At 38.8% G+C, this 24,383-nt stretch overlaps 1 protein-coding gene across 5 annotated transcripts in view; it reads right to left on the bottom strand.

The window, feature by feature from the left end:
* MYO5A (myosin VA) overlaps window positions 1–24,383 on the bottom strand; it is a 191,882-nt gene that overhangs the window by 28,353 nt on the left and 139,146 nt on the right. For 4 of the 5 annotated variants that reach the window (XM_047862541.1, XM_047862544.1, XM_047862543.1 and 1 more), the window contains exons 23-28: window positions 22,693–22,786; window positions 20,225–20,373; window positions 15,484–15,597; window positions 8,635–8,778; window positions 8,325–8,378; window positions 3,927–4,154 (exon numbers count right to left, since the gene is read on the bottom strand). In XM_047862541.1, the coding sequence (XP_047718497.1) occupies window positions 3,927–4,154; window positions 8,325–8,378; window positions 8,635–8,778; window positions 15,484–15,597; window positions 20,225–20,373; window positions 22,693–22,786 (783 nt within the window). The remainder of the gene's footprint in view (window positions 1–3,926; window positions 4,155–8,324; window positions 8,379–8,634; window positions 8,779–15,483; window positions 15,598–20,224; window positions 20,374–22,692; window positions 22,787–24,383) is intronic. The other variant, XM_047862542.1, reaches the window with a different exon arrangement.

The raw sequence follows: 24,383 nt of genomic DNA, 5'->3' as shown, positions 1-24,383 counted from the left end.
CAGTACAAAAAAGTGGATGATATGCTTTAGTAAAATTAGAAGTTTTTTCTCACATATTTAAATATATAAAAATGGGAATGATTTAGCTCCCTGTAAATATCTACCATCTGCTGTTATTCAACTAACTCTTTTTCCGTCTGTTACATTATAGTATGGTACATAAGTTTTTGAAATACATATCTAGCAGGTCAGCATTACTAATGATTTTGTATAAAAAGCACTTTTCTGCCAACATTTTTAATTCCTTTTTTATTTTTCCTTTTTAGTCTAATCTGTCTGACAACCAATGTAATTTCCACATCTTGCTTCTACTTGGCTACTCTCTGTCTCTCCTAAATCAGGGCAAGAATAGACTAAGAACTATTGTTCTTTGGCTTCTAGAGAATAATACATTTTAGAACACAGGGGACCATCCTATTTGTCTAAATAGTATATGTCTGATCTGTTAGTCAATGTTTGCTCTAAATCAAGGTCTCACAATGAAGTGGACTTAATAGAATACATTTCGAATACCATGATCTTAGAGACCAGTTCTAAGTTCAAGACCAGATCTTGCTAAGAAACACACTTCAAAAAATCCTACTTTTCTCCTAATGCTGTCTTTTTTGTAAGTTTATAAATGCATCCTCAGAGAAGACCAAATATAATCTGATAAGAGCTTTAACAAGAGCTTATGTTTTACTGAATTTTAAAAATCTTTCCCATAAATACCACATAGAGCATTTCTTTACCTATTATTTCTAAATATTTTAGTACATATTTCATAGAAAACTTTTTTTCTCTTTCCCTGAAAGAAAATTTTTCTATTCTACAAAGGGCTGTACTCAGATTTTTGACATTTAAGTAGCAACTCTGAAAGACCCAATCCCTATATTAAATGATGCCACATGTATTCTCTGATATCTGAACACCTATATGATGTAGTTTCGAACTTTCAGTAAATTAGGTAACTTGATCCTATTAACTAATGTAAAGGAAAGATAAACTTCTTGATAGGCTGCTTTCCTGGTAGTAAGCAGCCAGTCCTTCCCTCAGCTGGTCCATCTTAGCTAAGAAGTGGTGGGTGGGGCATGGGATCAGACTTGGACCACAAGTGTTAGGAAATCCCTGACTCACTGCTCAAAGTTTGTCTCCCCTCAAGCCAGTGACCAGAAGTTCAGAAATGGTTGCACCATGTAGGAAAATCCTACCCTTCCCAGGAAGGCTGTACTCCATTCCTGAGGCTCTTTCTCACCCTTGGCCAACAAACCCAGAGCTTTGAGACAAGAGTGCAGGACACACTGAGCTTTTAGGTGTGCTCCAAGTTACGGGACTCCCATCCCAAGCCCCCATGCTTGTGGATGGCCTATCATAACTACTATAGTGAGTCAGAGAGCCAACTCTGAATTAGAAGCCACGGAGACCTCTCTGTTGTCCAGACTGGAGCCTACTACATCATTTTTCCACTGACTTCTCACACACATAAGGGTCAAATAGAAAATTAATTTGTAAATATCAAAACAGACTTGGTGGCCAGAAGCATCAATTGCATATATTGGGGAAATAAAACTTTGGGTTAAATAAGGTATTTATTAATTTTTTTTTAATTTTGTAATTACCTTGTCATCCTGAAAATCACAAGCCAGCAAGCACAAAGAACAAATGGAGAAAACAATAAGCCCATAGTTCCATAAATAAACCCCATCAATGAGCACCATCATAACAGAGCAAAGCTAACTGTAAAATAAACCCATGAGTTGTCTCTCCTAAAACCAACTCTGTAAATAAATTAGTATTCATGGAACTGGCATGAGGTGGACATTAGCATATACATATGTGATAGTTCTCACTTCTCAGGAAAAACTGCTTGAAATCCTATTTGAGTTGTTTTGGTTTTTCTAATTGTAGGGCATTTGTGAGTATGTGAGAAAATGACCCTCCTGTTAATGTGTAGGGGTGAAATTCTTATCCTAGGTCTGTGAGAGTTATGGTAATGCTCTGATAGGAGGTCATTTGTCCAAGTGAAGCCTCCCAGAATACTTGGGGGTGAAGCAGATAAACTAGACATGGCTGGGCTGGATTATCACCTAGCTCACTGGATGTCACTCACTACTGCCCTGAAAAGGAGTTGTGAAATGAGTCTCTGCAACTGGAAACTGAGTGCGACAGCCAGGGGTTTGAAAAGTCTTTATCTGTGTCACAGGCATTTTTCTAAACAAAGAAGAAGCTGCTGCCATGTGTAGGCTGGGAATTGGAGAGCAGGAGCCTGAGAGTTGGAGACACGGCCATCCCATTAGGGGCTAGAGAGTACTTGTGAGCTGGGTAAGTGAGGATGTGTGATACCAGAACTATGTGCTCTGTTAGCTAGGTTGTTTTCATGTCCCTTGGTTCATTTTTCTTTTCCTTTCCCTTAACTTTAGCTAAAGTTTCTTGTTAGAATACCACTTTGTCACCAAAGAACTAGAGAGAGGAGTTGTGATTTTGGACTCTGCTCCAGCTAGTATGCAGAGACAGGCTTGTATCTCAAGGCCCAACCACAGTGGTAGTTATGGGAACCAAACTGACACAGAGAAGGTGAGACGTATAGGGCCAGGTCAAAGGAAAGATTCCCCTGCCAGGATCTTCTCATTTCAGACTGAATGGTTTGTGATTTGTTGTAAAATAAGAAAGCCCATTTCTTTATATAACTCTATTTATGGCTGGGATGTTTTTTCCCTCCCAAATTATTTATTATTTCCAAATTTCCAAATTATTTATTCATATTCATATCCAAATTATTTATTAATATTTCCAAATTATTATTTCCCTCCCAAATTATTGTGACCAAATTATTTAGTCACAAATATCTTGTTTTCAGAATTTGATATTTTCTGGATCAGTGTTGATCTCTCAGGTACGATCTGCCTTTCTTAAACCCAAATGTTATGTGCCAGAGTCAGTATTTTAACCACCATGCAGAACTACCATTACTCTGAGATCTTCCAGTTAATTTATCATATGGTATGTCATGCAGCTGGATTACTTGATTGTCTAATTCTTGGTAACATTTTGTTTGCTGCATGAACACGGGCTAGGTTTTAAGATGATTACCCAGAGTCCCTCTGATGGCAAATGACAAAAACGCCCATCTTTCACCAACACATGACAGCACTGGGTCTCAAATTACCTGAGGCTTCACAGCAATGACTTTGAAGGGCCATGTATACCCTCTGGCATGGGTCCTTTCTGTGGAATCACTACACGCAGCCCCTCTCACCTGCCACCCATTCCCGCCACCCCCCCCCCCCCCCCGGCCCAGACCCCGGTTTGGGACAGCTCACCCTATTAGACAGAATTCCCTGAAGTGAGCAGAAATCATCTCCATGGAACTTCTACTCAGTGATCTCATTTCTAAGCCTTTTATATGTTATCTTTCCAGTTAAAAGGGCTATTTTCAACAAGTAATTTTAAAGTCATATTTAATACCTTCCCACAGCAAGACAATTTATGGATTTATGTACTTAAAAAAAAGAGTAAAATCTTATTTCTTATTTATTCATTTAAGTAATCTGTACACCTAGCATGGGGCTTAAACTCACAAACCTGAAACCAAGAGTCACATGTTCTTCTGACTGAGCCAGCCAGGCACTCCAAATTTTACTTCTGATCAACATTTATCATGGCCAGATTACTACTTCAAGATTAATTTTAAAAGCCCTTTGCTTATGAGAAATGAAACTTGGAAGATCATTTGGGATTTCATTTATTTTTTGCTCACTTTAATTGGCATTTTCAACAGTTTTAAAGCAACATTTAGACTTTTAAAAAAATGACAATATCCTTTAGACTAAATGCTAATTAGACTAAAAATGCTCCTAAGTGTTTGCTTCATTATAAACTGGAGGAAAAGGATAGAAAGAAAGAGGCTGGTTCCCAGACATCAACTTTGGTCACTTGCTCATGCTTACCTTGGGTTGGATAGCCTCCTTCTGGCTCACCAGCTGAGATCTCAAGATGAGGACTTCCTCCTTGCGGACATCGAGCTCCTCACTCACAGAGGTCAGCTGCTCCATGAGGACACGGTAGGCTGGTGCACCTGGAGCGGTCACCTCTGGGGCACTTTTCTCACTAAGTGCCTTGCGTAACTCATTTAGCTCATTTTTCAGTTTTTTGTTTTCTGATTCAAGCTCTTGGCGCTGTATGAAGAGACAAAGAATAGTTCATTGCTGTTATCTTCAACTTTACACTGGAATTCTCTCTTCGCCCAAGATGGTAGAATTGTGCTGGAAAAGACTGTAAGAGTTACCCTAGTGAATGGCTTCCCAGGCTCTACTGGGAACTCTGTTCTTCAAATTAAGAAAGCTGACATCAAAAGGGATTTAGCAAGGTGAATGGCAGTTTGCTTCATCAAACCAAATTCCAGAGTCACATTTATTCCGGGCCTGCCTAGGGAGTGTTCACAGGCCTGGAGGGATTGCTGAGCCCCAAGGGGTGAGTTTAGTCCAGTCCTCTTAGAGCCCAGGTTTTGTTCGCAGGTAAATATAAAGGCAGGTATGAGGGTGCAGCTGGTCAGGTTATTTCCAATGAATTGGGGCCTGGTGGGGTTAGCTGAGGACTGGGGACACGGGACACGGGCTGGTGGGAGCCCAGGGCTGCAGTGGGAGTGTGCCTGCAGGAAGTGGGTAGGCTCTGTTCCAGAGACAGGGCTGGGCTCCTGCCGCTGGGCTTTGACCTGGGAGTGCCACAGAGCCTTCAGAGGCCTGGGCTGGTCCTGTTCCCAGCAGTGCTCCTGCTCACAGAAGGTTCAGATGAATAGAACCCTGAAATCTTAAGTAGCATCCTCTTATTTCCTTTGTAAAGCAGAATGGAAAGAGCGTTGAAATCTTAGACTTTCAACTTCTAATAAAAAAAATTACCATATCATTTAAACTAACAAAATTCCATTCAGTGTTTTGATGACAACAAATAGTATATTTTTCAAACTTCACTGACATGTGTGTGACAGGCTTGTGAAGTTGCTGGCAGAAGTCCTGGGAGGTTGGGAGGAAGGGATGGGTCACCTCTTCCTTCCGCCATCCAGATGGCCACACTCATCCTTTACCCCCTCCATACTTCCACATACTACCAGCCATCCCCATGCTACCAGTTAGCATTGCCCTCTCACACGCCACTGAAACAATGGCAATGGCAGCCCAGAGTAGCGTTCTGACACTGAAATACAAATGTCTCAGGATACTGGCTGGGAAAGAGTAAAGCAGACAGGTATTTGAAAGCACCATGCTGCCTTGTTTAGCACATCACATAAGGCCTTACGACAGTGGAAATGAGACAATTCTGGGTGTCAAAGACAAAATATTTTATTGTTTCTTCCAGAGCAACTACCTTGGGTTTGTAGCACCATACCAAACCTGTCAACATGTTACAGTAAAACAATTTATAGTCTTTTTTTCTACTATAGAATATATAATGCTTTCTTTCATGATGTAATCTATTCTTAAGTGAAAATGAATGAGCCTTCCTATCCCCAGTCTCCCATCACCTGGTAATCAGATTCATATTGCTCCTTTCTACAAGAGAAAATATGAATGTCTTTACTTGGACACTAAGGTCTGATGCTGTGCTTCCCAAACCTTAAAGTGCATCAGAATCACCTAAAGAACAGATTGTGTGGCTTCACCCTTGGGGTTTCTGATTCACACCCCTGGGGTGTGAGATCCACAAATATGCACCTCCAACAAGTCACCAGGTGATGTTGATGCTGCTGGCCCAGGGAGCACATTTTGAGAAATACCAAGCTAATCCCTGGGAACTTTATGATCTGGGCCCCGTTTTTAACATACCACAGAGAATGTCTTTATTTGTCCATTTTTGTGTGATCTGGAGATGACAATCCTACGTTCCATGGGCCTGTGCCACCCCATCCCATATGATCCTTGTCTTATATGACCCATATTGTGAGTTAGTCCTTTAGACAAAGGGTACAAAAGGCAAAAGAGTCAGGATAATAGAGATGACTCTTTGCTGCCACCCTTTTTTCTCTTCGAAAACATAAGTACTGTCACAAGTAGTGCTATTACTGAAGGAACAGATTTATTCATTTTATAATTTAGAAAGGGCAAAAGGGTTCTTCAGGGTATTTTATTTTATTTTTTTAACGTTTGCTTATTTATTATTTATTTTTTATATATGAAATTTATTGTCAAATTGGTTTCCATACAATACCCAGTGCTCATCCCAAAAGATGCTCTCTTCAATGCCCATCACCTACTCTTCAGAGTATTTTAAAATACTACATTTTTTTGGTAAGAATTAATTTTCAAACAAATGATGCTACGAACCTAGGGTATTTAGAAAGTTTCCTACTGTCTGGTATTCAAGATCAGGTTCTACTCACCTGATAGCAAATCTCTTAAATGTTCTAAGCATCCTTTAAAAAGGAAATACCTTATCTGAGAAGTTGTGACAATGACTAAGATAAAGTGTAGGAAAAACTTTTCAAACTGTAAAGCAAATACGAGGTATTATCAGTAAAGTGTTTATTAAAGGTCAGTGGAAGAATTCTAACTGCCTTCAAGGGGAGGGCTGCTAAAGAAACTGTGGGCTGGGCAGGGATTCTCTACACCTAGATGTGCAGCCTCAAAAGGAAGCAGTAGCCACCAGTTCTGGGCTGTAGGAAGTTGCAAATCCACAGAGGACAGGTCCTACTAATGTAAATTATGTTCCACATCACAGTATTAGGAAATAACGTATCAGGACCAGATGAAGTAATATTACTGAAAAAAACAATAATGCAAAAACCCTCATGACAGTTTAGGGAGACCCTAGGAATTCTCAAATACACATAAAGGCTTTAAAATAATGTGTTTCCTTATGCTATTTTGTGGCTTTTCTAATTCTTAGCTTTGGTTATAATCATAAACCTTGCTATAGTTTTCTAGCTATTCTAGAATATAGTTCACAAGAGGAGAAAACAGTAAAAAATAAACATAGGCAGAAAATGTCTGAGAAAAAGAAATTTAAGACTAATAACCTGATTAATAACCTAGAAAAAATTTTAAAGCTGGGGGTGTTTTGATAGCTGATAGCCTGATAGCCCAAACTTCACAGGGCTGACAAGGTTCTGATTCTGGAAAGCAAAGGAAGGAGCTGAGTGAAGCACAACCTACCCTGATTTTAATTTAATTTAATTTAATTTAACTAATTTTAATTAATTAAAGTAAACTCTATGCCCACCGTGGGGCTCAAACTTATGACCCTAAGATCAAGAGTCACAGGCTTCGCCAACTAAGTCAGCCAGGCTCTCCAAGTACATCTATCCTTTATCAAGAAATACGCTCTTGTTTGTTTTAAATCTCAACTCTTGGGTTACCCAAGATGCTTTGTATTTTAAGAACTCCTGTTCCTTCTTAATCAGAGCCTTTTCTTGTGTTTAACTGCTCTAGGACACACAGTGCCTGCTAGATAGACATTGCCTTTAACCATTAAGAAGACAATTCTTTACCTTCATTTTCCTCCTCGCAACAGTTTCTAAAAAATAAAACAGAATATGTTTCTACTGTAATACCTAGCAAACTAATACCTAGTTATTTTCCTCTACAAATACGTAGTTTCAATGGGGTTTGGTGGTTAGAGTACGGAATTTGGAGCCAAAGATAACTATGTTCAAATCCTGTTCCTGTTGGTTTCTAGTGGGGTGATCTCAGGGAAGTTATTTATATCTCTTAGCCTCAATTTTCCCATCTGTAAAATGGGAACTAAAATACTCACTTGCAGTATTATTCTAAGAATTAGAGCTAATATGTACTTTACATAATATATACTTTGCATACTAAAGTACATATTACCTCTAAGATTACTATAAGAATTAGAGCTAATACATAAAGTATAGGCATTTAAAAATGATGATAATAATGATTGCAACCAACATTCGCTGGGTACTTACTATGTGCTGGGCATTATCCTAAGCAGTTTACTGGATTACTTCACATAATCTTCAGACAGTCTTATAATATAAATATTACCATTATCTCCATTTTATAGATGAGAAAAGTGAGGCACAGAAAAGATACATCACTTATACACAGCCATATAGTGGCAGATCTGGCATTTGAACCCACGCAGTCTGACGCTAGAATCCATAGCCTCAAATGGCAGCTACTGCTCCTGATCTGCTTGGACTCAATTCTAGCTTATGTGAAATAGAATCTACAAAAAGGAACAACACAAGGCTAGAAGTAAGGCCTGAATAAGGTTGAAGCTAGGACTTCTGGTGCCCTTAAGGACATTCTGTAAGAAAAACAGAAGCTCTGAGCAGATTACTTGCCAAAACAAGATATTCAAAGCCTTGAGCAGTAACTTCCCATTACCTTGAGTGACTCATATTCCAGTTCTGCGCCTCTAATTTGTGGTCTTTCTTCTTCCTAGGGAAAATGTAAAGTTAAAAACTTTATAAATAAGTAGTTATATTTTAATTGTCACATTTTTACCCAGAATATTTCCTTGCTCCACAGAAAATAGTGAGGAGAGTTGAGCCCTCACTAAATGAACCAAATTCTGCTTAGATAAAGTACTTCTGGGCAGGGTTTCCATTAAAGAAGAGATTGCAGACTTGCACATAAAGTCCCAGGCTCAGAGCTCAATTTGCCCTTAGCCCTGGGCTGGAGGAGCACTTCATACCTTTGCCTTGCTGCGGAGCACCTGCTCCTCCTTGCGGTCCAGCTCATCCTGCATCACCTGCTTCTCCTGCTCCAGCTCTGTGACCCGCTTCTGGAGCTTGAGGAACAATGACATGTCCAGAGGTACCTTCTTCTCACTTGGCTCCTAAACCCCAGAAATCATAAGATGGTCAAGATGATCCAGAAGATGTACAAGCCAATGGGAAAATAATGAACAGTCCAATAAAAAAAAAAAAAAAAAAAAGAGCAAACTTACAGAAGAAAAATAAATGGCCAAAAAGTATATAAATAACACATCCAACCTAGCTAATGTATAGAGAAATGCAAACTAAGCAACAATTAGCACTACTTTCCCCTGTCAGATTGGCAAAGACTGGAAAGATTGAGAATGCCATGTGTTAGTAACAGCGTCTTATATAATACTGATGGAAGTATAAGTAGGCCTTGTAAAAGGGCAAGGTAACTGCACTTATTAAAATTTAAATGTGTATACCCTTTAACCTAGCAATATGTGTTTAAGAATTAATCCTGCAGAGATTCTTATACAGGTACACAAAAATATATAGAAAAAAATGTTCATTGCAGCATGTTTTGCAATTGTAAAAAATGGGCAAAAAACTCCTGAATGTCAATACAAGAGTTGCTTAAATCATAGTATAACCACACTATAAAATATTTTATAGCTGTTAAAAAAAAAAGAAATAGATATACATGAGTGGATAAATATGTCTTAGATAAAAGCATTAAGTGAAATATACAAGTTGTAGGGGTATTTATATTGTCTTATTTTCATTACAAAAACAAAGAAACAAATAAATGCATGTGACTCTTAAATATATCTAGCACATGGCATACAAAATTCGAAAAGGTCATCGATGGTTATCTCGGAGAATGGGAGGTGCTACGGGAAAGTTTCATTTTCTACTTTACACATTTCTTTTCTTTTCTTTTTTTAATGTTTATTCATTTTTGAGACAGAGAGAGAGAGTGAGCAGGGGAGGAGTAGAGAGAGAAGGAGACACAAAATCCAAAGCAGGCTCTAGGCCCTGAGCTGTCAGCAGAGAGCCCAACACGGGGCTCGAACTCACAAACCATGAGATCATGACCTGAGCTGAAGTCGGAGGCTTAACTGACTGAGCGACCCAGGCGCCCTGACTACTTTACACATTTCTATATTAGAATTGTTTATAATGAGCATGACATGTTTTTCTATTTAGGAAAAATGATTTGTGAAAAGGTGATGCCATAAATATATTGAGATCAGACAGAGAAAAGCGAAAAACTAAAACATGTATAGCTCTTAGTAAAGTGAAATATAACCGAGTAGCATTTGAAAAGTACATCAATTGGTTCTAAAACAGACTCATAGTGAGAACTACTATGTGTAAATAAAGATACACTAACTAAAGGTGAGCAAAGGGAAAGAATTACCAACCACTACCACGGAAGTTCTGATCATGACATAGGTGATTTACCTGGTTTACTTCAGGTTTGAATTTTTAGTGAGGTAAGAAGAGAAAGAATTGTGTCATTGGATTTAATGGAGAGGATAAAGAGTCTCTTTGTGTTACAAAGAGAGAAAACAGTAACAATAACTTAATTAAATGGTCAAAGTGTGATTCTTAACTGATTAGTAAATCTTATATTTCAAATTGTCAATTAAAACAATTTTTTTTCTGATGTAAAAGCAAAATAAGCTTATGAAGAAAGCTTAGGAAATAAGTACAAAGAAGAAAAACAAAACCTTAATCACATACCCAGAAAAAACCTACAATTTCTGTCCAGTCTTTTTTCTATAGATTTAAGTAATTGGAATATTTTCATTCTAATTTTGTATTGTCTTTTAAATTTAGCATTGTATCACAAGTGTTTTCCAAATATAGAATATGATACTTGAAACCATAATTTTTAAAAGCTATATTGACATGTGTACCATCATTTGATTATCTATTACCTTACTGATGGGCACTGAAGTTGTTTCTAATCGTTTGCTATTGAAATATACTAAAATAAATATCCTAGTACATAAATATCCAAATATTAATGTTTTAAAGTCTGCTAACTTGGTTGGACCAGCTTACACTTCCATCAAGCAACCAACACCTTGCCTGGTACAATGATGGTTAGGATTTAAAAAAAAAAAAAAAAAGGCTCAATTGATAGACCAAAAGTGGTATTTAAGTATAGTTTTAATTTATATTTCTTCAGCTTTTGATGAGGTTGAATCATTTTTATATTCGTTAGTTATCTTCGGTCTTTTGTGAATTGTCAGTAGTGTCGAATTCAGTGTTATTCCATTTGTAAAAAAACATCTAAGAAGAATTAATTAAACTAAGAAGTGGGGTATTTATATGTAGACTATCAAGGTCATTTACCCACAAACTAGTTAGACCTGGATTTTTGCTTACTGTCCACTCTTGCAATGTTAATGTTCAACAGTAAGAAAAAGTTTAGGTATATGGTATTCACCATAGTTTGTCCTGACTTAGCAGAACAGACATAACATCCTGCCTGAACACGAAATTATTACACACTTTCATATAAAAACTCATTTCTATACATCCCATAAACACTTGTATATTAGCTTATTTACAATGTAAACATTCCATTCATGTGTTTTTAATGTTTGTTCATCTATTAATGATGTATGTGTACCTGAAAATTTTAATTATTTAATCTTTTTTTACACTGTAATAAAAGACTTTACCTCACAATGAGTATAATATTTCACTCATTGTACTCAAAATGTCATCATTTGGGAATCATTCCTTTCAGCCTTGAATGGGCATTTTCATTTAAAAGGAATCTTCTTGGGGCGCCTGGGTGGCTCAGTCGGTTGGGCATTCGACTTCAGCTCAGGTCATGATCTCACAGTTCATGGGTTCAAGCTCCACGTCAGGCTCTATGCTGACGGCTCAGAGCCTGGAGCCTGTTTCAGATTCTGTGTCTTCCTCTCTCTCTGCCCCTCCCCTACTCATGTGTGCTCTCTCTCTCTCTTTTTCTCTCTCCAAAATAAACATTAAAAAAATAAATAAAAAAGTAAAAGGGATCTTCTTATTAAAATGGGACGGGGTAACTCTTCAGATATTACCAAATACTACATAAAGGATTAGTTGATTGCTAGATAAAAGCAAAATTCTATAGATAGGAATATTAAAATAGGAAATGAAAGAACACAAAACTGCTTGAGGCATAATGACTGGTAATTATTTAGGAGTGCTCTGCATGGTGTCCATTCTTAGCCCTAATGACATATCTAGTCAAAGAGATACCATTTGTCTTCTCTACACCACATGAGCAAAAAGGAAGAATGGGCCATCTGGCTCAGAGGTTTCTGGGGTTTTGCTTTGCTTTCCTTCCTCAGAAAGGACTTTGTCATCCAGAGCTTTTCTGAGAGAGTGAAGCTTTGAAACTGACCTAAAAAATAACATTCTCTCATCTGAGGAAAATGAGGAAGACAAGAGAACTTATTCATAAAATTACCACCGTAGGTCTGCAGTCATTCTGGAATTATTGCTAACAACAGCTGAGAAAGTTATGGTGACCTTTTCCCTGGGTTTGACATGTGTGAGGAAGCTCAAGGGCAGAAGCAGAACTGGGGTTATTTGTCAATGGCTACCAAGAAAGGAGAAGCCAAGTTTCCAAGAGAATGCAACACCTGACAATGAAGATGCACATGTGGGAGGGCTGCACAGAAGTGGAGCTGAGGTGGGCTCTCCAGAGGGAAACAGCAGTGGAGGTGACAGCCTGACTCGTGAACAACAAATCACAGGTTTGGCAAAGATAGAAAGACATTAATTCTTTTTTTTTTTTTTTAATTAAAAAAAATTTTTTTTAAGGTTTATTTATTTTTGACAGAGAGACAGACAGAGCATGAGTGGGGGAGGAGCAGAGAGAGAGGGAGACACAGAATCTGAAACAGGCTCCAGGCTCTGAGCTGTCAGCACAGAGTCCGACGCAGGGCTCAAACTCACGGACAGTGAGATCATGACCTGAGCTGAAGTCGGACGCTCAACCAACTGAGCCACCCAGGCACCCCTAGATTTCTATCCTCCTGATCCTGACCATACCTCATCAAAATTGTAGGATATTCACTGGAAGCCTGTTGATAAGAACAAAAACATGGACTTATCGAACACTTACTAGGTACCAAACACCATTGCAAGTGCTTTCTAAGAATTACCTCAATTATCAACTTACTATAAAGTAACATAATAATAATAGCATATCAATTCACAGATGAGGAAACTGAGGCAGAGAGAGACTGAGGCTAAAGTTATGGACTCAGTTCCAGGAAGGAGAGTTATAGTAGTCGGTCCAATGTTCAAGATAGCCTTTCTAACCAGAGCCGGCTACATTTCAAATGCATGTACTTAGTCACAAGGAACAAGATGACTAGTTCAGTGAAAAGTCTTTCCTATTAGTGACAGAAGATTTCCAGGTGCACGACCTACTGCTAATGGTCAGTGCATGTGAAGGACAATATACAATGCTCCAGACTGTCTGTGATTTCTGGAGCACAATTCATACTTCATTATTCAAAAGAGATGAGCAAAGTACTAAATCCCACTCTAAAATAACTGTTTTTTAAATTTATTTTTACTTTTTGAGAGAGACAGAGAGAGAAAGAGAGAGAGAGAAAGAGAGCGAGAGCACATGCACTCAAGTAGGGAAAGAGAAGAAGGAGAGGGTGGGTTCTGTGCTCAGCTCACTATCGTGAGGTCATGACATGAGCAGTAATCAAGAATCAGATGCTTAACTGACTGAGACATCCAGGTGCCCCTAAAATAACTCTTATTTGGGAAAAGATTCAGCAGAATATAGGTGAGAATTAGAAACAAAAAGGTTACCCCTCCCCTCAAATCTGGAAGAATTTGGACAAAACTTGAAAAGAGTAGAAAAATTAGGTAAAGCACAGAAGAGTTTTTGAGATTAAAAACATAATGTCCTCAAGAAAAACTATCAATAAGATGCCTCTTGGCCCTGAGTTTAATACAAAATAATCTGCAGCAAAAACACCCTTTTCTGTCATGGCTTTCCCCTTCCCTGCAGCAGCTGCTCAAGTGGTATTGCACTGAAGCCAACAGTTTGTAAACATACTTCCCTCAGACTGCTGGAAATGAGTACTCCCATTAAGACCAACTGCAGGCAATCCTAAAACCTTCATATCCACTAGAGGCTCAGAGGCTGTAATTTTGAAATCTTCAAAGTCTAACTTTGTGGTAGTCTCCAAAGATAGCTACCAATGATTCCTCCCAACACAAATGTCTTTTCTCCTATCAAGAGATGAAGTCTAGGGCATCTGGGTGGCTCAATCGGTTAAGCGTCCAACTCTTGATTTCAGCTCAGGTCATGATCCCAGGGTCACGGGTATCTGTACTGAGCATGGAGGCTGCTTAAGATTCTCTCTCCCCCTGTGCCACACCCCCACCTCCCACCGTCAAGCTCTATTAAAAAAAAAAATGTTTAAAAAAATAAAAAGAGATGAAGTCTATTCTCCTTCTCCTGAGTCTGGGCTGGTCTTGTAATTTGCTATGACCATACAGTGTGGCAGAATTGACACGATGTTGGTTCTGGGCTTGGCCCTAAGAGCCCGGGCATCTTTTGCTCTTACATCCTTAGAACCTATTTGCCATGCTGCTGAATAGAGAAACCACATGGAAAAGCCCAAGGAAGAAAACCTCGGCATCCGAGCTAAGGCTGGGAGGTGCTCTAACCGACACCATGTGGAGCAGAAGAAACACCCAATCAATAGTCAAAGAGTTTTGAACAATAATAAATTGCTGTTGTTTGAAGCCACCAAAGTTTGGGATGGCTTGTTACATGGCAACGAATAACTGGAACCACCTCTATTCTGCTACACAGTGGCCAGACTGCTGTTATCAATGGTCCCCAGACTAATGTTAGCTATAGACAGAAATGGCACTGGGGAACTGCAGTGTAAAGTCCCTGGATGGGAGGAAGTAAAGAATGGAGCTCCTAACAGACCAGCCTCAGTTTGAATGCCGGGTCTGCCACTTATAAGCTGTGACCTTTGATCAGTTAACTTAGGCTTCTTGTATGTATAGATTCCAACTATATGACATATTTCCTTAAAATGAACACAATTAGATGGCAGAAAATTTCATTCCTGAGTAAAACCAAGACAAAAAAGGAAAGAATCATTCAATTTTCTTTGGCTGTTCTGCCAGAAGCAGTCTATTTCTGACTTGGCCATTTTCTCAGAATATGACATAAAAATAGAAGAGCTGTGCCTGAATTATCCATTAGCGAAACTAACATCACATTTGAAAAGAAGATCTGAGAATTAGTTTGGCAAAAATCTAACTTAAAGTCACCATACTCTTGGAGTTACGGTAATGTGCCATAACACAAAACAGTAAGGCAGATTTATAAGCTATTTTTCTTGCATTTTTGTGGAAAAAAATTATTTTGGTAAAAACTGTCATCAAACAGAGGCAGCAGATTTGCTAAACTCTTGGACATTGGTTATTTATAATATTCAAGGACAAAACAATTGACCTCAGTCTGAAATAAATTCATGACAGGCTATGTTTTTTTGTAATAGGGTATGTTAAGATGTAGAAGGGAACTGTAAAAGAAAAAAATCTGGTCATCAAAATTACATGAAAAGTTAAGATGCCTATTGACAAAAAAATATATGTAGTAAGTAAGCAAGTACATATAGGAAAATATAAGTAATAATTTATAAGCTAATTAAGTACCCATTAGTCACTTATGAGTATAGTTTGAAATGATTGTTACATTTAAGGGCAAATGGGGTCTGCCCCACAATGGAAATGTTCTCTGTTAATAACAGCATGGTCACATCCTGGTGTCTAAAGTGTACCTCTGTCCTCAATGGCATATCTTCAGTTTCTGCAATTTCAGAGCTAAAGGTGTATTCAGACTCATTGCTGCTATGAGTGGAGTCTGTTCTCTTGTGTCCAGGCTTAGGCACATTCTGCAAGGCAAATAAACCAAGAATAATTAACACAACATAATGAAAAAGTTAAGTCATACTTAAGACAGCATCCACCTTAACTTGGTTCTAATCCCCACTCACTGACTTGCTGTTCTCATGCCCAAATACGATGTTCCATGTTGTCCTTACCAAACCTTTACAAAAAGGTCATTTTCTGGACTCTTCAAAGAAAGAGAAAGATGTACCATCAGGGCATGACAAGAACACAAAACCAAATACTCAAATGAAAATAATCTGTGATTATTAGCAGAGTCCCCTTTGGGTTTTTTTTTTTTTTTTTTTTTTTTTCATTTATTTTTGGGACAGAGAGAGACAGAGCATGAACGGGGAAGGGGCAGAGAGAGAGGGAGACACAGAATCGGAAACAGCCTCCAGGCTCCGAGCCATCAGCCCAGAGCCTGACGCGGGGCTCGAACTCACGGAACTCACGGACCGTGAGATCGTGTCCTGGCTGATGTCGGACGCTTAACCGACTGCGCCACCCAGGCGCCCCCCCTTTGGGTTTTTAAAGTTGTGAGTAGCCAGTCACACTGGGTGAAGTGTAGGTATAACACCTCAGTACCCAAACACTGACTTCAGTGTTGCAATTACATAAAACTTGGTAAAAAGCTCATGAAATATGTTTAATTAAAGCATAATCATTTTCCTGCACTGTATTTGAGCATAAGTGGAAAAAAAGAGAGGGGTTCTACATAGGTGACTATAAATTCTGCCATTTTTGTGCATGGAGTTGATTTTCTGGAGTCAGCAGTGGGAAGTGTGAGCAGTACAGGAGAGGTAAGAAAGCTGTTCCAAGAATCCTCTGAAGTCCTGAAGTTACTGATTCAGGGAGTCCAAGTGACATTTCTATGACATGTGGTACTTATGAGATTAGCATTCAGAAAGCTGATGGAAAACAAAAGTTAAGCAATTACAGTCTGTTCCTTCGTGTAGGAGAAAGGGTTAGAGAATGACTTGAAGAAAAAAGGAATAAAAAGGCTGGGTTTTGTACCCCTCACTCCTGGGGTGTTCCCCACCCCCCCAACCTCAGAAGAGGTGAAAATGTCCAGAAAGACCTCTGGAAACTTTTCATCTGTCCAATTTCCTTTACTCCTTCCCCCAGCTGCAGGAAGAGCCAGAAGCCACAAAGAACTTCTTTGCCTCTCTCTCTCTCTCCCATAACCAAGCTTATAGAGAACAGACCCAACTGTGTGACTAAAGGAAAGCCAGCATCCAGGGGCCGTTGAAAGTCTCCAGGCCACCGCAACCGGTACTCTGGTGCATAAGGAAGATCCAACAACACCAGAACTTCTGAAACTAGCTAGCAGCTAGGGTCCACCCTAAAGGGGACAATCACTCCACATAAAGTCAAAGGCACTCAGATTTACTTTCTGTTTACATACACCGGCAACCTTAAAGTTCCTAGCCCCAGCCAACAGGTGTATGGGACGCTGTTTATTAATTGGTTGTGTCATTAAGAAAAACAGGTCCAGGGGCACCTGGGTGGCTCAGTCGGTTGAGCGTCCGACTTCGGCTCAGGTCATGATCTCATGGTCCGTGAGTTCGAGCCCCGCGTCGGGCTCTGTGCTGACAGCTCAGAGCCTGGAGCCTGCTTCAGATTCTGTGTCTCCCTCTCTCTCTGCCCCTCCCCCGCTCATACTCTGTCTCTCTGTCAAAAATAAATAAACATTAAAAAAAAAAAAACAACAAAAACCCAAGTCCATATAAATACGGAGACAAAGGGTTTTAATAAGCTTATTTAAAGATGAGTTAGACCCCTACTTTTCCTCATGTGTGTATTACCAAACAACAAATAGCTTAAGGTATGAATAGAAGCAATGCTATGTCAGTGATTTAACGTAACTTTTGTATACAGGACAGTGGTTAAATGCTCTGAGTTTATAGGAGAGAGCTGGGTAGGAATTCCAGGTCTGCCATTTTCTTGTCCCTTACTTCTCCAGGCCTCACCTTCATTATCAGAAAAAGGTACATAATAATATTATCTACCTAAGAGGGTTTATGTGAGGATTAAATAAGATAGCGCAAGTAAAGAGCATGGTTTTTGGCACGTAACAAGGATTCAATTAATGTTAACTGATGTTGCCATAATTGTTAGGACTCTGAAGTAATGCAACAACTCTCTCATGCATTGCCTTTTGTTCCCCAAGTTTTTAGTCCATATGCTATTCAATTACAAGGACAAACATACTACTTGATCATCAAGTGCTCCTTCAAGATCTGCATCTCATGCCTCCTCTTATCTGTCATTTCTCCAATAATTCCTTCTTTTCTTGGACCTGTCTTACTCCCTTCGTCAAGATTAACGACCCCACTGTTGACACGCAGGACTCCCTCCTTGGAATGAATTTATCTTTAAACACTTCACAAGCCTGTATTCCATTGCCTCATTATCCTTTCACTGTCTGCTTGAATTTCCTTGGCCCTGGATTTAGTATTTTCTTCCTTCTGCTCTACAACTGAATGTTCCTGGAGAAAAATCCGACAACACTTCTTGGTACCAGGGCCAACAAATCTAGTAATCACTGGTAATCAGTGCCATTAACTTTGGCCCATGTATCACAGGTTACCAGAAGCGCTGAAGCAGTCTTTCAATTCCCCCTCCCTAAAGTTTCCTGCCATCCATTTGAGGAGTCTATTTACCATAAATGCTTCCTAAGCATTATGGCAGTGAGAGCTGCATCTGCAGAACAGTGTCAATGATAGATTAGCCAAGTACCCATCTGTTAGTTGCGAAGTCCCTACCTAAACATTAAAATAAGATATTGCTATTATTTATTTATTCCTAAATTATAAAGTCTATTTTTTAATTCTCTGCAATTCTTGGCAAATATTTTCTACCAAGACTGCAATCTTCACTATGTCTGGAACTAGGAAAGGGGACCTAATGAAGAGCTGAGTAGGAAGCAAGTAGATTCTCATCTTCCTTCCTCTGCTATTTTCCTCTTCCCTCCTTCTGACCATTTTGTTACCCAAAAGGAAGGACAATGAGTCATTGGCATACAAAAGAGAGGGTTATAAGCTGAGAAATAAGAAATTAAGCAGCTAAACTGTCCCTGGAACTTGATTACATCTTCCTTTTTCCACAGCACTTCTGGGAACAGAATGGGTAGCAGGCAGAGACTTGCTCAGCAGGAAGGAATAGCCCTGCTAAGTTGCTGGAGGATGGCCATTACTGGAGGGTCTTTTTTTAGACATTTCCAGGAATGTGCTCAGAAAGTGATGTACACGTGGCACATGCTTGTCTCATTTTATTTTCTGAGGTTCACACGACATGCAGTATTAAAGAATCCCAGAAATTCTGAGGGAGAAAAAAATTTGTGTATCTCTCTTTCAACAGAGATAAATGTGGTTCTCACACTTATTTGACCTCAATCATTTCTTTTCCCAATGCCACTTCTTAACATCTCAAGTAACTAGTGTCTTCAGAAGCACCTCATGGGACACAAAGCTTAGTGCTAACCAAAGCATAAATTAACCATAAACGCTGGCACAGTTATCTAGAAAATAGGATAAAAATACACCCAAGAATGGAATTCTGGGGAACATGATACTCAAAGACAGAGGAAAAGGACTCTAGGGAAAGCTAAAGATGGGAGAATGTAAAGGAGGAAGATTGCAGCAGGGAGAGCACGGAAGACAAGATTTAATGAGGCTCCTTTTGATTTGTCAATGATAAGGATAATGGTGACCTACTCTTATAGTTTCTCTTTGCCACGTTCAAATCAGGATAGAGTAGCAAGGTTTGAAATAACTGTCCAACTGGCATTCAAATTAGCTTTTTAACCTCTTTGAGACTAGATTTTCTCATCTTCAAGGTGATACATTTATTTCATTTTTTTTTGTATGTTACATAATCTCCTTTATTTTCCCTTTTTAAATGTCATATTTAAAAAACATTGTCAAAGGGTACAGATAAAGGCAAAATTTGAAGCAAACATTCTCTGCCACAGATATCTGATTACCTTGTTTTCTATAAGACATATTTCAGAGCATTTTTAGCCACGGGTACCATCAGGTTACCTTCAAGGCTGGCACCTACAGGGAACAAGAGAGCTAGGGAACTCTTTGTTTCCTGACAGCAAGATAAGTAGAAGTAAGAGGCTGTGAGAAACTATTAAAAGTATAAAAGATACATTGGTAGATGCAGAAGAGTTCTTGAAATAGATGAAATAATTTGTTACAAATAGAGGCTGAACTTTCCTTTTGTAGGAATATATCTTTGAAACTGTAACAAAAACTAGTGAAGGAAATACTCAGTTATATAAATATTTGCTTTACATGCAAATTTTACATGAAGTCATCCAATACATAAAATGAAGTCCAGCTATATGACTTTATACTAACCTACAGTCCAGTCTTTAAAATGTTTGACTTTGCAAAGTATTTATGAATAAAGTTATATGATTTGTGGGATCTTCTCTACAACAACTCAATCCACTGGATAGGGTGGGAAGGAGGGATAGAGTCGGGGGTAGAAGTGTGTCGGCCATTTTGGAATTGGGTAATAAGTACATGAAGTACACGGGGATTCATTCCACTATTCTATCTGCCTTTATAAGTGCTTAAATTTTTTCATTAAAAAAAAAAAATCAAGTGTTTGACTCACTACCATCAGAGTCATCTCTTCCTTGAGGTCATCATATCGTTCTTCTAAGCGACTGAACTCATTCAGAAGGTTCTGATATCTCAGCCTTTCATCATTAAGATCGAGTTCCAGTTGTTTTGTTTCTTCTACTAACTTCTTCTCCATAGTCTCTGAAAGAAAGAAGAGAGAAAAGCATAATAAAGATGGCTCTACAAAAGTCAAGAGTACAAACATTTACACTGACTCCCAGCTACTCTGCAAAGAATTTTTTTTACCACCATGATCTATGAAGAGTATCTTATTGAATGTAGGGAAAGAGAAAATACCATGACAAAAAAAATGAAATTGTTTGTTAATAACAACAATCATCTACTGAGTTCTTCCATATACTATGGATTCAATGCCATTACTTCATTCACTGGTTATGGCACATCCTTGATAAACTTCTACTAGTCATTGTCTAGTAACTAAAGTACTTTATTTATTTTTTATTCCAATATTCTGTTTCAGGCTATCACAAAATTCTTTTGTCCAAATTAGTGTACTCTGTCAAAAAGTCAGAGATAGTTCTCAGATCTCTGAGGGAGTGGCAAACTCTCAAGGAACACAGCTATCCTTTGCTACAGTCAACTCTCTGCTCACCTCAGTCCCCAGGCTGAGATCTTACGTTTTCCAGCATGCTGAACCGCCCCCAGTCCTATTACTCTCCCAATTCTAACCAGATAAGATCCCCATGTCTGGTCATGTGTGTGGTTACTTCTCCTGTGTGCTGCGGGGGGCACCCTGAACTTTCCGTTTACCACCCCATTCTGCTCACTTTGTTGCCAGCAGCTTGCATTTGCCTGGGATGTCATCTGGAGACTGGAGACAAGCCCCTGACTATAAATAAAGCAAAGTAAAAAAGCCACAGATCTCAGCTGTATGTTTTAACTCGCTGAGTCAACCAGTCACATTTATAAATGTATTAAGCTTCCTAATATTTATATGGCCCACTTTATCCTCATGCTTTGTGACTAGACCTTAATCTGCCCTGCTTGCTTCGATGGCTTCACCATTTCTTTCCCCATCAGCTCTATCATAAGGGCAAGGGCCGCAAGTGCCTTGTTTCTACTGCTTCCCTGGTGCCCACTACAGTGCTTCCCTAAGGTAGGACTCTACTAATGTGTAAATGAATGAGTGAAAGAATCTCTTCTCCCTATGGCATTCTATACATTGTCTTGTTCTTACCAGTTTGCAGAAGCTGCCTGAGGCTACCAAGAAATTTTCCCTAGGCAAATCCAATGTTATTTCTTTGTTCTTCTCATCCAATTTCAAGTAACATTTTACAATTTCCCAGAAGTATTCTCAACATTCTGGATCTTTCCATTACATTCTGCATCCTAATAGCCTTCTTTCCATGTCTTCAGTGACTGTTTCAATCTCTCCTATCAATTTTCCTTTCTGGTTTCTTTTCTTCACCTTATCCTTTACCTGTGGACATCCTATAAAGCTTAATTTCAGATTTCTTCTCTTTTCTTTACATTAGTCCCTTTAGTAGGGAGGAGGTGGTAGGGGAAAAGGCACAGAGGGCTCTCTTACCATCATAGCTTTAATGGTACATTAAGGCCTATTTCTTTCTGTCTCTAATCTTTAATCTCAATTTGTTTTTAGGACATCTCTATATAGAGGCCCCAGCTGACATCCAAAATTTAACATTCTAACAACTGATCTCATTAATTTTATTCATAAACAAGTATTTTCTCCCTTATTTTACTCATTAGTAATAACACACCATTATTGTTGAAATAGCTCATGTCAAAACTTTAGAAAATTTTTATCCCTTTTTTGAATACCACATCAAAAAGGATAATGTTCTGGTGATTCTTTCATATACTGTATCTTTGCTCCAATCCATTTATTTCTCCCTGTCTCCACCACCAATTACTATAGCTTAGATCTACATCTTCTTAGCCCATGTTTACTTACATGTGGACTACTTGTAAATTATCATAATTCTTATCTATCATACAAATGGAAAATGGAGTAAATGTCCACATCTAGTTAGTTTTCTATTCAAAAAATTAGAGTTGCTTTTTTTTTTCCTTTTTTGGTGGAAAAAAGGTAATTTATCTTGGGAGAATAATATCTATTGGTTTAGCAAAAAATAAGTAAATAGACATGCATACGTATTAGCTCACGATTTCTTCCTAATTCAATAGAATCCTATGAGTCATAAGTAACATCATAAATGCAGAACAATTCATTTTTTTTAATTGCAGATGATAGTGACTGTACATGAATTCACATTCGTACATAGAAAGATGAGATTTACGAGTTCACCAACTAAATCAAACAAAATACTTACTGTGCTTGCCTCTTGGAACTTCCTGAGTTGAGGGATGACAATCTCAACTTTTTAAAACATTTAAGCTCTAAGCAAAGTTGTAACTTAGAAAACGTTGGTCTGAGGTTGGCTGAAGCACTGTAGGTTATGGCCACGCGAGCCTTACCTGTCATCTCCTTAGCCTGCTCCACGATAAGATGATTGAGGGCCTCTTTTTCCTGCTTCAGTAAAGTATTTTCTTCCTTCAGATTTGATACCAGCTATAAAATAAAACAATAAACTCAGGTGGCTGCAGTAGACAGAGGACACCCAGTACCGAATATAAAGACCACACAGCAGTCCCTCCTTACTTCCACATCTCTGTGCCCCATTTCTGTGCCTAGTTCTATCTAGTCTTCTTTCAAACTTAGCTCAAGAATTACTCCAGACAGCCTTCCTGGAAACTCCCTCCAGTTGGGTGTCTCTCCTACAGGACCCTGTATGTCCCTTGTTACAGCCCTTATAAATGATTTACTTTTCCTTCCCCAATAGACTAGAAATTCCTGGAGGATGGAGATAACTGCTGTTACTTTACTTTGTACCTTGAGCATTTAGCAACTGCCTGACACCTAGTAAGTATTTGCTCTTGAAGGAATGATAATGCCTTCTCACCTCAACAGCCTAACACAAAACTTATGTGTACTCGTGATTCAGGTATTAAGAGAGATTAAGAAGGTTCAGAAAGATATGAAGGGCATTTTGGTTCTGGAATTCACTGAATTCCTTCTGAAGCTCCCTGCTGTCTGTCTTGAGAAAGAGAATTTCCCTTTCATCTCCTTTTAAGAGTTTTACAAGGTTGCAAACTGGTCCTTTTATTCCATGTTTAAGCATTGGCCTTACAACAGTGTGAAAGTATTTAATGCCACAAAACTGCACACTTAAAAATGGTTAAAATGGTAAATTTTATGTTACGTATATGTATATTTTGAAACACACACACACACACACACACACACACACACACTAAACAAAACACATTGACCTTTCACTTTCTAGTTCCCAGTTGGATAAGGATTCCCAGGAAGCAAAAATCAAAGCCAAAGGTTAACTGTGCAAAGTCTATAATTTACTCAGTTCATCGTTGAAATAAATATGTGTTTGTGATGAGTGAAATTTGAATTTCTTTCTCTAAGCATAAATTTAAGGAACTCTTAAAGTGATAGCTTCATTCATTCATTCATTCTTAAAGTAAGCTCTATGCCCAATGTGGGGCTCAAACCCATGACCCTGAAATCAAGAGTCACATGTTAAAGCAATAGCTTTAATAATAAAGAGAAAACTATCCGGAGTTCAGATACAGAGAAAGAGGGCTCTGTGACTGATAATCCTTAAAGACCAGGGAGGTTAGACAGGAATACTGTGCCAGAGCAGAAGTCAGTCCAGAAGGTATTCCTTCTGATGGCTCAATCTCTTCCCTCCATACTGATATGGCCTTAATAGCTGCTCTCAGTAGAAAGGCGAGAGTTCCCTATGTGCTTGTGAAAGAAGTTGCTCTGTCAGCGGTGTGCAACCAGTAAACTGTGCTGCTTCTTTGAAATACACGTGCCTAGCCCACACCCCTAGAGCTTGGCCAGGCATCTTTCTAAAAACTCTCCAGGACATTCTGATACACACTCCTGGGTACAAACCACAGGTCTAGTGTACCTTCTAAGCTCCTTGATCAGCCTGGCTGGGAATGTAGCTTTTCTGACCACAAAGCTGGCTGTCACAGTGGAATTTTTTCATTCTTCTCGATCGCTACACTCTACTCAAAAGAATTAATGGTAGTGCCTACTGGGACACGTGGGTGGCCCAGTCAGTTAAGCATTGGACTTCGGC

The sequence above is a fragment of the Prionailurus viverrinus genome, chromosome B3, assembly GCF_022837055.1.
Source record: "Prionailurus viverrinus isolate Anna chromosome B3, UM_Priviv_1.0, whole genome shotgun sequence".
Classification (NCBI taxonomy): Eukaryota; Metazoa; Chordata; class Mammalia; order Carnivora; family Felidae; genus Prionailurus; species Prionailurus viverrinus.
This window is presented reverse-complemented; position numbering and strand designations above follow the sequence as displayed.